Source organism: Oncorhynchus mykiss, chromosome 18 (genome assembly GCF_013265735.2).
Source record: "Oncorhynchus mykiss isolate Arlee chromosome 18, USDA_OmykA_1.1, whole genome shotgun sequence".
NCBI lineage: Eukaryota > Metazoa > Chordata > Actinopteri > Salmoniformes > Salmonidae > Oncorhynchus > Oncorhynchus mykiss.
The window spans coordinates 42,868,250-42,881,001 of record NC_048582.1 but is presented as its reverse complement, the minus strand read 5'-3'; the positions used below and the strand labels follow the sequence as shown (position 1 = coordinate 42,881,001).

Sequence of the window (12,752 nt, the reverse complement as noted above, 5' to 3'; positions counted from 1 at the left end):
CGAGAAGGATTACGCAACTAGAGACACTCTGACCTCCTGTGGACCTAACATTACACCAGATCTTTACCATCATTATCTCTACAGTCTTTTTTACACATCTCCACAATATGTCAGTTACTACTGGCATATTGTCATTTTTAACTTCATTACTGACTAAAACAGTAAGTGACTAAATTCCTTCCGGCACTCAATGAAACGCACCAATTAAACCAATTTTCGCCAAGACTCATTTTGTTTGTGTCAAATATTAACCATATAATTATTCAAGAAAACAGAGTTTACAAATAGTCTTGCAAAATGTGTGTACTTTTGTCCTTTAAGGTTAAAGTTCAACAATTTTTTCCAACTTTTGTAACAAATGCATGTAGAATATTTTGCCAACAAAATAATCGAGGCTCATTAAGAAAACATGCTTAAAACATTGTTTCAGGATTTGAGCATTAATGTCATTTCAAGTTTTAAAATTCTAAGTGCAACAATTAAACTTCTTAAAACACATTTATAAAAATGCAATAAATGATACATTGGAATCTACAAAATATACTTTATTTAGGCCAAAACAAAGTTTACAAATCACCCAGAAAGATGTGTGCACGACTGCATTGCAGATCTGCAAAATCTGCATATCAGTCTTCTTCAAGCTTCTGGAGTGAGCTTGTTTTTTTGGGGGGGGATTGTGACAACCTCTGCACGTCCAGATTTAGAACAATCTTCTGCAGGACTTCAAAAGTGTATTTGAGCTCTGGTGGGTAGCTTAGGTCCAAACAGTATATCAGTCCAAACAACAGAGCACAAGCCATCGCAATGTTCCCCAAACCACCGAGGGCCTCCACACCGATGTCCTCTGGGTCATCTCCAGGCTCCACACCCTCCTTCTGTATGACATACACTCCCATTACAGTTAGCTCCATGGAAGTGTTGGACTCAAGGTCTGTGTTCTGTGGAGTAAAATCTGACAAATACATTTTCCGAGTCTAGACAAAGTGTGGCAAGGCAAGGCAAAGTTAAATATGCTGATTGCTGAGCATAAAATTGTCAATTGTAAAACAAACATAATTTTCTTCATAAAATTGTCAACAAATTAAGTCTGTACAAAGTAATACAGATACATACATTATAAAAAAAAAAAAACAGTACAACATGAAATATAAGGTTGGACATCCCAGTGAGCACTGAAAGCATTCATTGGAGAACTAGGGAAGGAAGTAACATCAGTGTATGTAGTAACTCACCAGATATTCCGTCACAAGTTTCTAATGGTCTTCGTTCAGGAAGGTGCTCAAGGACTTGATGACACATGCTCGTCTTGTATGTAATTGGGTCATCCTGAGGGGGAAAAAGGGAACCCATTCTGACAATATTCAGCATTTTAGGCAGCAGTTTGAAAAAAAGAACTCTGCAGTCTTGATAGCAAACTGCAAGTTTTGAGCAAGGTTATTGGTGTGGTAGACAATACTTAGGTCTCTGGAGCCCAAAAGACTAGTACTCAACATCTACACAAGATCTCAACCAAATCAAAACACGAAATGAGGCAACCCCACACACACAGGGTGGTTTTTCATTCTGACCAAAAAGTTCACCATGTGAGTTTACCAATTACCTCATATCTGGCTGAAGCAGATGTAATCAGTATAATCACATGATTAAGTGTTTTGATTAAGTGAAAACCTGCATACCTCTTGGCACATTTGCCTACCATATGTATAGAGAATTATGCTCACGCAATTGTAATGACAGGGGCATAAAAAGCATTTTATAATCATAACCACTTTAATACAAACCTTGGAGATGGCCAACCATGAGATGTTATTCTTCCAGCCGCTCCACCTTTGCGTCAAAAGATCTCCTTCATGCGTGGAGAGTACCGATCGAGCTCAGCAAAAGAATGTAGATAGAGGTACATTTGATATGCGCATGAACTCCTTAGAAAAACGTAGCAATTTGATACGAAAGTTTGGTTTTATCTTCCCATTTGTACTCAATCGGCCTCACGCAATACCACAGACTTTCTCAGTAAAAAAAGTAATTGGTGGAAATGCACATGAAAATTGTTCTCTGCTTCGATTGTTGCCTCTGATTATTGGTCCACTTGTTACAGAGGATAATCAGAGGCAACAATCATTCCCACATTCCCTGTGGGTCAGAAGTATACATACACTCAATTAGTATTTGGTAGCATTGCCTCTAAATTGTTTAACTTGGGGTCGAACGTTTTGGGTAGCCTTCCACAACAAGTTGGGTGAATTTTGGCACATTCCTCCTGACAGAGCCGGTGTAACTGAGTCAGGTTTGTAGGCCTCCTTGCTCGCACACGCCTTTTCAGTTCTGCCCACAAATTCTCTATAGGATTGAGGTCAGGGCTTTGTGATGGCCACTCCAATACCTTGATATTGTTGTCCTTAAGCCATTTTGCCACAACTTTCGAAGTATGCTTGGCGTCATTGTCCGTTTGGAAGACCCATTTGCGGCCAAGCTTTAACTTCCTAACTGATATCTTGAGATTTTGCTTCAATATATCCACATCATTTTCCTCCCTCATCTATTTAGTGGCATGCACCAGTCCCTCCTGCAGCAAAGCACCCTCACAACATGATGCTGCCACCACCATCCCAACCGTGAAGCATGGGGTTCTTCGGCTTGCAAGCGTCACCCTTTTTCCTTCAAACATAACGATGGTCATTATGGTCAAACGGTTCCATTTTTGTTTCATCAGACCAGAGGACATTTCTCCAAAAAGTATGATCTTTGTCCACATGTGCAGTTGCAAACCGTAGTCTGGCTTTTTTATGGCGGTTTTGGAGCAGTGGCTTCTTCCTTGCCTTTTAGGTTGTGTCGATATAGGACTCGTTTTACTGTGGATATAGATAAGTTTTTACCGGTTTCCTCCAGCATCTTCACAAGGTCCTTTGCTTTTGTTCTGGGATTGAGTTGCACTTTTTGCACCAGAGTACGTCCATCTCTAGGAGACAGAACGCGTCTCCTTCCTAAGCGGTATGACGGCTACGTGGTCCCATGGTGTTTATACTTGCGTACTATTGTTTGTATAGATGAACGTGGTACCTTCAGGCGTTTTGCTCCCAAGGAAAAACTAATTATATAATAATAATAATGACTCCAAACTAAGTGTATGTAAACTTCTGACTTCAACTGTATGCACAGATAATGTTGGCTTCTTCCATAATGATGTAGTTTATGTCTCAAATGTCGAATAACTATTTATCACTCACCCTATTGAACTAAATAAATTAATGTAGATATGTCTGAATTACTTACCCTTAATATCAAGGATGCCAAACGATTAGGTGAAAGTACTCTTGCAAGTCCTGGTTATTCGTCCATGAAACGTCCCACTCCTACGAACTTTTTGTGCATCCGGTGGGCTTGGAGCATGCTCAATAGCTAACCATATCAGAGTCATTGTTTTGAGGGACCTCATTCTCATTGGATTGACATGAATTCATTTAATTCATCAGGATTTTCTTTGAGTCATGTACAACAAACAATGAACATAAACACGATTAATTAATTTAATGCAAACATATTTCTAGTTTGCTAATCAAACACATGCCCCAGTTGATTTTTTAGAGTGGGAAATTGGGGCTCCTCTGAACCAAAGCAGAAGTAGCCTACGTGTACTGCAAGAGAAACCAAAAATCTAGTTAATCATGAAAACATTACCAATTTATTTATGCATGAGAAAGCTCACGGAAGCAATATAATTTAGGATTTCACCAACGGTGGTCAGCTTGAAGGGAGATAGGGTAGCCTAGATTAGTCCCTTTGGTGATCTATGGATACACAGACAGTACAGGCTATACAGACCCAGATTTAGCAACCAAATAATGTGGGTTTTGTTGAGGACAAATAGCAGGGGTGAAAGGACTTGTTACGGTTAGGGGGGTTGGTTATGGGTAGGGTTAGAGTTATGGGTTGGCATGCCAGTCACATCCCTTTTGTCGCACCTGCAGAGGACGACTTCAGACCTTTGTGGCCTGCTTCCCGCTTGGGCTACTTCCAGTTCCTCCGTGAGGCGAAGGCGTACAGGAAGGGGTCCAGGCAGCTGTTGACAAATGTGAAGCTCCGGACGACACGTGCTGCCGCGCTCCTGTGGCGCAGCAGCACTGCCGACGCCTCTGGCCGGGAAGCCCGCAGCACCATGCCGGCAATGTCCACCATGTTGACAATGTGCACGGGGACCCAGAGGACAAAGAAGGCGACCAGCACACTGGTGACCAGCCGCGTCAACCTGGCGCTGTTGAACAGCGCCGTCTGGTTCACCCGCCGGTGGAGGCAGCAGTAGGACGTGACCAGCACAAAGAATGGGACCACAAACCCCAGAAAGGTCTCCAAAATGAGGACCGCTACTCTTTCAGCATCGGATTCACTGTGTCTCCGGCACTTGAGCTCGCCATCACCCACATAGCGAGTGGTCACGGCGGGGGCAGTCAGGGCGCAGGCGAGCCCCCACAGGGCCAGGACCAGCGCCGCCTTCCCCTTGCGCCCCAGCCGGTTCCACATTTGCGGGTATAACACCTGGAGATAGCGCTGGACACCGAGTAGAGTGACCGTTAGCACGTTCGCGTACAGGCTGAGGTAGAGCAGGAAGGTGGCTAGCTTGCAGGTGGCACTGCCCAGAGTCCAGCCGTGCAGGAGAGAATAAATCCACATGGGCACAGTGGCCAGGCATAAGATGTCAGAGGACGCCAGGTTCAGTATGAGGCACAGGGTAAAGTTGGGGCGTCGGGACGAGCCGCGCAGGATGAACAACAGGACAGCTATGTTACCAGGGAGGCCCAACGCACAGCACAACCCCAGGACGATGCTCGAAATCAGGCGGCCCGAATCCGGGGAGGTGGGGTCCAAGCTGGAGGTGTTGGAGGAGTTGAGGTTGTCCATAGTCGGTGAAAGATAATTGATCTAATAGCTATCTGGAAGACAGACTTTAGACATCTAATTCTATGTCTCTCGTTTTTGAAATCCTCGCAAGTTTCTCTTCTCTTGATCTCTTGTCATGGTGATATGAAACGCGATAGGGGTTAACTGCTTCTGGCCAGCTTCCTCCGAATGAGCTGTGGGTGTGTGGTTAACAGATACTTTCCATTTTGTCATTCAGGCTGGAGCGAACCCGATTCTCACAAATAGACACGACAGAGAAGATTGTGTCAAGCTATAGGCAAAACATCGAACGCCGCTTGTAGATGTAAGGGGCCGGCCACACAGATCTTTAAATATGTTTTGCCCCCATTAAATGATTCTTAACGTTAATGATTTTAACTTGTTTAAATGATTTTAACTGTTTTACAGAGATTAATGCGTAATGGATTTAATCCATCTCGGTGTTGCTGGTGCTTAAAGGAACAGCTTTTTCTTGTCTGTCCGTGAATTTATGTCCATACTTCAATGCTGCCAGCTAGTGACATGAATAGAAAAAACTACATTTCAAACATAATTGCACTTTTAATTTCCTCACTGCCACAGATTCTAGCATACATTTACCATGATTGCCATCTTATGTTATCCCAATATGGGAAACTATTGACAACTGGACATTTGTATGATTAACATTTATGTGTACACACACTTCCATTCTTGTGGTTTATTATTTTTGGGGGAATTATATTATCACTGCATTGTTGGGAAAGAGATCAAAGTAAAAATGTCACTAATGTTTTACACCTGTTGTATCCTGTGCACATGGCGAATAAACTCTGAAACTTGAGGGGGAAGTGACTATCAGTTCTCATATGTAGCCTACCATATTCTCCCTTCATTGACCTTTTCTTATTCTATCACCCTATTTTCTCTCTTATTTCATAAGGACTTAGTTTCACTGTCCAACTATTATCTTTTGTCAATTAAAACCTCAATGTTCTATGGTAACAGTTCTCCGTCACCATCTCAAACAGCGAGTCCATTGTTTCCAACCAGAATCCCCAATCCTTATCAAGTCTAAGTGAGTCTGTATGATCTCGAGTTGATCCTCTGGTGACTATACAATGTGGACGGGTGGGTCTGTCAATTCCAGTCGCGGTCCATCGAGACCCATCTATTCGGATGGTATGGAGTGTGCAGAATCGTTCTGGGCTAACAATGCAGAAGACGGAAAAGAGAAAATTACTCTTGTGGATGTCAGTCAATCGATCGTCGCATCATGCCTCTGCTATCGTCACGGTAACAGCGAACAAGGAGGCCGAGTTGCTCCCGATACTCCTGAAAGTCGGCCAGCTCAGTACCCCGGGAGAGGAAGCTGCAGCGTGGTGCCAGCGCCCTGGACCCCCCCCCCCCCCGCAGCTCCAACAGCCACGGGCCCAGGGACGGAGACGAGTGCAGGCAGGTGTGCACCCGGAGGAGGAGACTAGGGGACCTCGCTGTGGAAGAGAATGAAATAATGTTAGAGGGAAGGACCTGCCAATAATGAGAGACTGTTGGGTACAAGCATAGTGAGGCATAAAAATAGATTGTTTAGTGATAGATATGATAGATATTGTGAGGCAGAGATCTGGGCACAGTGAGAGAAATATAACTGACTGACGGGGAGAAAGACAAAGGGTTGAATGTCCACATACAAATCACTTGTGTAGCCAGACAACATGGCGTTTACTATTATACTACTACCAAATGTAAAACATTTGCCCCCCAATCCCCCTTCCCTGATACATGTGTAAATATTGTACTATACATTTTGCCTTCCCGTATTATACAAAAATATTTGTATATATATATATATATATATATATATATATATATATATATATATATATATATATATATATATATATATATATATATATATATATATATATATATATATATATATATATATATATATATATTTCATTCTACTGAGCCATTTACGTTATGTTCATATTGGTATATTTTATAATTGTTGTTGCATTGTCGAGAAGGAACCTGCAAGTAAGCATTTCATTGGAAAGTGTACATAGCACTAATAAAACTTGATAGCAGAAACAGAGGCATGGACCGAGTCAGAGACAGACTTCGATAAGAGCAGACAGAGATCCGGAGAGTGAGAGATACGGGACAAACCACAGATAAATGGACCAGAAACATCAAGATTAGATTTACTCACAGTTGGGGGGAGGGGCCTGACTCTGCAGAAAGCCCTGGGGACCCAGGGACTGGCTGAAAATCTGTGGGAAGGGCGGGGTCAGTTTACTGGGGCTTGATACAAGCTGGACCGAACTGCACAGGGGAGAAAGAAATTGTAAATTGTGATTTTCCTGGTTTAAAATCAGCAGGATTGGTTCGGTGTAGGCTATCAAAATACTACAGTAGTGTGTGTTTAATGCGTGCATGTGGCCATGTCTCCGAGCCTGCCTGTATGCGAGTGTGTGACATTGTCCGTGCTGGTGTGTGTGTGTGTGTTTGAATACATGTGGTATTGTATGGGAGTGTGTATGTGAGATTGACACTCACCAAGGCGTAGTGGGCATTGATGTAGGAGGCTAGCACGTCTTCCCTACAATCAAGGCTATGCAGCGGGGTGGGCGGCTGCATCCCTGGTCTCAGCTGGCTGGAGATGGGACCGCAACGTTACAGCAACGCACATTAACATCAGCAACATTTCCACACACCTTCAGAACCATTGAATACATCTGCAACAATGTTAATTCAACCTTTGAAAAACGCTGACAAAAATCACTTTTCTGATACACATCCGGAGTGGTATTGGCGTTTTGCATCTAAAACTCTAAACCCTATGTGTTGGAATACCCAGATGTACATATCACAGGAGGTTGGTGGCACCTTAATTGGGGTGAATGGGCTTGTGGTAATGGCTGGAGTGGAATTGGTGGAATGGTATCAAATACAAACACATGGTCTCCTAATGTTTGATGCCATTCCATTCGCTCCGTTCCAGCCATCATTATGAGCCGTCCTCCCCTCAGCAGCCTCCACTGGTACACATAGGCCTCCATGCCCCAGAAATACACTTGCAGTCGACAGAGTAACGCAATAGTAACATAACAGCCATGTTCTTTGACTCACCTAACCAGACTCTGCAACTCTAAACCCTTGAGCAGCTTGTGTGCAGCTTCGGTCAATCATGGCCTGCTCGGGGCAAGCCGATAGGGGTTTCCACAGCAAGTCACCCAGGGTGTCAGGGAGAGAGCTGCCCTGCGCCATAGGAAAGGGGAGGGCTCCGTACGCAGCCACCACCTGAGAAACATACACACACGCGCGCACACACACACACACCTCGGTCATGTTCATTAGGCACCAAACGGAAGAGAACAGACTAAAACCCGAATGTCTCACACACACACAGTAAACCTGATAAATATAGTAGGCTATGTGGGGAAGACATAATGGTTATCTTGTGTCCTGGACGATACCTTCAAATGGTTTCTTTGAGGGGGATAACTGAAGCCAACCAGTACTTGTACCTGATTACATTTTTTTTTTATTTTTTTTAACCAGATTAGTCTCATTGGGATACAATATTTTCTGACATACAGTAGAGACCTGGTTAAAGAAAGCACCCAGCACTCTCCTTTCTCCCGGACACGGCTAGTGCTTCGGCAAATTCCCACATGGAGGCGCTGTTGTACCTCAGCCGGTAGGGAACAGTGAGGGAGTCCAGGGCCAGAGCCAGCACAGAGCTGGAGTGGTACCAGAGCGACGGATGGAGGAGACAAAAATACACATTTTTGGGGTTGTCGGACATCTTAGGGGTGGCACACAAAAAAAAAAATCCTCTCAAGCAACAAGGGGAGAGAGCGATGTCAATCATTTGCACTACAGCTCAATCGAGTCTATATACACTACATGACCAAAAGTATGTGCACACCTGCTCATTGAACATCTCATTCCAAAATTAATATGGAGTTGTTCCATCCTTTTCAGCTATAACAGCCTCCACTCTTCTGGGAAGGCTTTCCACTAGATGTTGGAACCTTGCTGCGCGGACTTGCTTCCATTCAGCCACAAGAGCATTATTGACGTCAGGCACGAATGTTGGGCCATTAGGCCTGGCTCGCAGTCGGCGTTCCAATTCATCCCAAAGGTGTTCGATAGGGTCAGGGTTTTGTGCAGGCCAGTCAAGTTCATCCACACCGATCTCAAACCATTTCTGTATGGGCCTCACTTTGGCCACAGGGACATTGTCATGTTGAAAATGGAAAGGGCCTTCCCCAAACTGTTGTCACAAAGTTGGAAGCACAGAATTCTCTAGAATGTCATTGTATGCTGTAGCATTAAGATTTCCTTTCACTAAGGGGCCTAGCCCGAACCATGAATAATAGCCCCAGGCCATTATTCCTAATCCACCAAACTTTACAGTTGCCGCTATGCATTGGGGCAGGTAGCATTTCCCCCGTCATCCGTCAAACTCAGATTAGTCCGTCGGACTTCGATGGTGAAATGTGATTCATCACTCCATAGAAGGTGTTTCCACTGTTCCAGTCCAGTGGTGGCGAGCTTTACACCACTCCAGCTGACGCTTGGCAATGCACATTGAAATCTTAGGCTTGTGTGCAGCTGCTCGGCCATGGAAACCTATTTCATACAGCTCCCGACGAACAGTTCTTGTGCTGACGTTGCTTCCAGAGGCAGTTTGGAACTCAGTAGTGTGTGCGATTTGTACGCGCTTCCAACATTCGGTGGTCCCATTCTGTGAGCTTGTGTTGCCTACCACTTCGTGGCTGAGCCGTTATTGCTCCTAGACGTTTCCACTTCACAATAACAGCACTTACAGGTGCAGCTCTAGCAGGGCAGAAATTCAACAAACTGACTTGTTGTAAAGGTGGTATCCTATGATGGTTCCACATTGAAAGTCACTGAGTTTTTCAGTAAGGCCATTCTACTGCCAATGTTTGTCTATGGAAATAGCATGGCTGTGTGCTCAATTTTATACACCTGTCAGCAACGGGTGTGGCTGAAATAGCCGAATCCACTAATTTGTTTGGGGTTTTAGGCTGGATTTCTGTACAGCACTTTGTGACATCAGCTGATGTAAGAAGGGCTTTATAAATAAGTTTGATTGATGATAGATGAGAGAAAGAGAGTGGTGTCTGTCTGAATCATGCCGTAGTTGAGGTGGGGGAAGGAGGGGGGTTGGGCGGGAACTGCCTGAAAATACACTGCAAACAACCTCCCTCTTGTCACTCACTGTGTCTGGGTGACTAACAGGTGCAAGTTCCCAGCTCAAGATGCCCCGTCCCCCATAGGAGTCCTGCAGCATCTCAGTGACCTTTGAACCCAGGCCGGAGAAGCCATCGGCCAGGTCACACAGCACCTGGAACCCCTGGGAGGGAGAGGGATGGCAGAAGGAAGGGAGAAAGGAGAGATGACAAACTGATGAAAATCAATCATTCAAGGAGTGATTGTACCAAATGGGGCCTTTGTAAAGACCAAAGTATATTTGGGTGGATATGGATCTTTTTAGATATTCCAGTCTTGTACTTTTGCAGAATGAGGGTTGGTGATAACCCGTAATGGAGAGTCATGGTAGAGGATCACCAGTCAGTTACCTGTAGGTAGCCCTCTATGAAGAAGTGTATTCTGTCCTCTAGATCCTCCAGCACTGAGCCCTGAAGCAGAGCCTCCCCCTGGCCAAACACTTCCAGATTGTGGGCCTCCCTAGCGACACAATGCCAAAATGAAGTTATTTTCCTAAGAATTCCAAGTTAGTTCTGCTGTGGTATATGGGAAACGCACTCTGTGTGGACATCATTGGACAGGAAAAGGCGCACCGCTCGCTTACCAATACATTGTTTTATTAGACAAGATTAAAAGACCTTCTTCAGAATAATCACAAAAGGAATGGACAAGTTCATATAGGGCATGGGGAAGACAATTAGGTAGAAAACTCTCTTCAGCTGGTGGTGCTAATGGGAGACAGCCTGGTAGACCATACAGGTTGGTACTCAGGCTGTGGTCAATGTTGCCACCTAGTGCGTAACTCCAACGTAAAATAAGCAGCACAGGCAGCGAATCACATAGATCACATTGCGAGAATTACAATGGATGGTACTGTAGATTTTTATGTCTCGACCCGGTCATACGTGTGGTGTACTGGTGTAACGGATGTGAAACGGCTAGCTTAGTTAGCGGTACGCGCTAAATAGCGTTTCAATCGGTGACGCCACTTGCTCTGAGACCTTGAAGTAGTAGTTCCCCTTGCTCTGCAAGGGCCGCGGCTTTTGTGGAGCGATGGGTAACGAAGAGTTGTTGATGTTGAGGGTCCCTGGTTCGCGCCCGGGTATGGGCGAGGGGACGGTCTAAAGTTATACTGTTACACTGGCATTGAGTACAATTGCCACACCTGTTGTTGCCGGGGGAATATGCAGGAGGCTGGTCTTGTTTGCGCCTTGGCTGATGTCTGATTGGACAACACTGTCTTCAATGTTTTTAGCTCTACGGTAGGCGACCCGTACTCTGTGTAAAATAATTGGAATCGACACAGCCACACAATATGACTAAGAAAGGCACTGAGAATAATGTAGCGTATGTAATATTTCAAGTCCATTATCTGTTCTCCACCTCGTCAACTCTTTGGGTGTGCATCTTTGGCTGTTACTATTTGTGTCTGTTACTATTTGCTCTCACCCATCGTTGTTGTACTCGTGGATGACAGATTGTGTGAGGGTGCAGGTGGCTCCTCAAGAAGTCTGACCATACCCTCACAGCAGGCCGCTGTTCACCGTCTCCATGGCAACCGCCCCTACACAGGAAACTCGGTTCGGTGAAAAGGAAGTGTGTCAGTGACAGAAAACCGCTCGTTTCTTGGTCTGATCCTCTTTGACCACATTTCTGGTCATACATATATTACACCCATAATAGTATGCTAACTTATAAATCACCTATTTTTTGTTGCCACAGAGCACCTGCACTGTGGCAAAATGCTTAGTTTTTCGACCCTTACCGGAACAGTGAGGTACTGGAGTTGGGTCCAAATCAACCTCAGCCAATATCTCCCCCTTCTGGACATAAAATTAACTGTCAGAATGAGACACTTGAATGAGAATTGTTATGCCTGGTCCAACAACAACTCCAATTTTCTTGCACTGAGCCCCAAACCTTTGGTGTTTGAAGAACAGCAATTATTGGACCAGTGTAAGTAATATGGAGGCGGCTCCACCTAGCCTTCCAACGGGATACAGGGAGTTTCGGCAATATTGTTTACACCTATCTGGTTCCTTCAGACATGCAATCGGCTAAGGGGTTAAAGGCTTATGGATGTTTTTGGGCTATCTTAGTTTTTTTAAACGTTAGGAAAGAGACGTAGTGTGCATGGTGTTTGTGTGTCATACGTCTAGCTTGTCCAGGTCTGGGAGCAAGGAGTCATTTGTTGGCAGGCTCTCTTTGGGCATCATTACATTGCCCTCCCTGCAAAGAACAGTTATTTACTTCATACACATAGACAAGGTTTGAGGGAAACACACACACACACACACAGGCAGGCAGGCACACACACAAACAGACAGACGCACCATGTGAGAGCGGTGGGATCCTTCCCAGGCTCATAGAGACTCCCCTCCTGTCTTTTTTCTCTCTCTCCTTGTTGTGTTAGCTAGCTACATGGAATGTTGTAATCTACACTGAACAAAAATATAAACACAACATGTACAGTGTTGGTTTCATGAGCTGAAATAAAAGATCCTCATGATTTTCCATTTGCACAAAAAGCTTATTTCGCTCAAATTTTGTGCACAAATTTGTTTACATCCCTGTCAGTGAGCATTTCGCCTTTGGCAAGATAATCCATCCACCTGACAGGTGTGGCATAT

At 44.5% G+C, this 12,752-nt stretch overlaps 1 protein-coding gene and 1 long non-coding RNA gene across 3 annotated transcripts; both read right to left on the bottom strand.

The window, feature by feature from the left end:
• Positions 1-565: 565 nt before the first annotated feature.
• Positions 566-2,211, bottom strand: LOC110496936. Its single transcript, XR_002469627.2, has 3 exons — positions 1,782-2,211; positions 1,233-1,326; positions 566-938 (listed from the first exon to the last, which is right to left on the bottom strand). It is a non-coding gene; the product is annotated as an uncharacterized LOC110496936 (long non-coding RNA).
• An 865-nt stretch (positions 2,212-3,076) lies between these two features.
• Positions 3,077-11,916, bottom strand: LOC110496823 (leukotriene B4 receptor 1-like). Of its 2 annotated transcripts, XM_036952897.1 has the most exons (7): positions 11,572-11,916; positions 10,494-10,602; positions 10,133-10,267; positions 8,011-8,181; positions 7,438-7,534; positions 7,091-7,203; positions 3,077-6,368 (listed from the first exon to the last, which is right to left on the bottom strand). In XM_036952897.1, exon 7 carries the CDS (start codon positions 4,894-4,896, stop codon positions 4,009-4,011), a length of 888 nt encoding a protein of 295 aa, XP_036808792.1. In that variant the 5' UTR covers positions 4,897-6,368; positions 7,091-7,203; positions 7,438-7,534; positions 8,011-8,181; positions 10,133-10,267; positions 10,494-10,602; positions 11,572-11,916; the 3' UTR covers positions 3,077-4,008. The 2 variants fall into 2 exon arrangements, with proteins under 2 accessions (XP_036808792.1, XP_036808791.1); XM_036952896.1 differs by lacking the exon at positions 11,572-11,916 and having other exon boundaries at positions 10,494-10,751.
• Between the last annotated feature and the right edge of the window lie 836 nt (positions 11,917-12,752).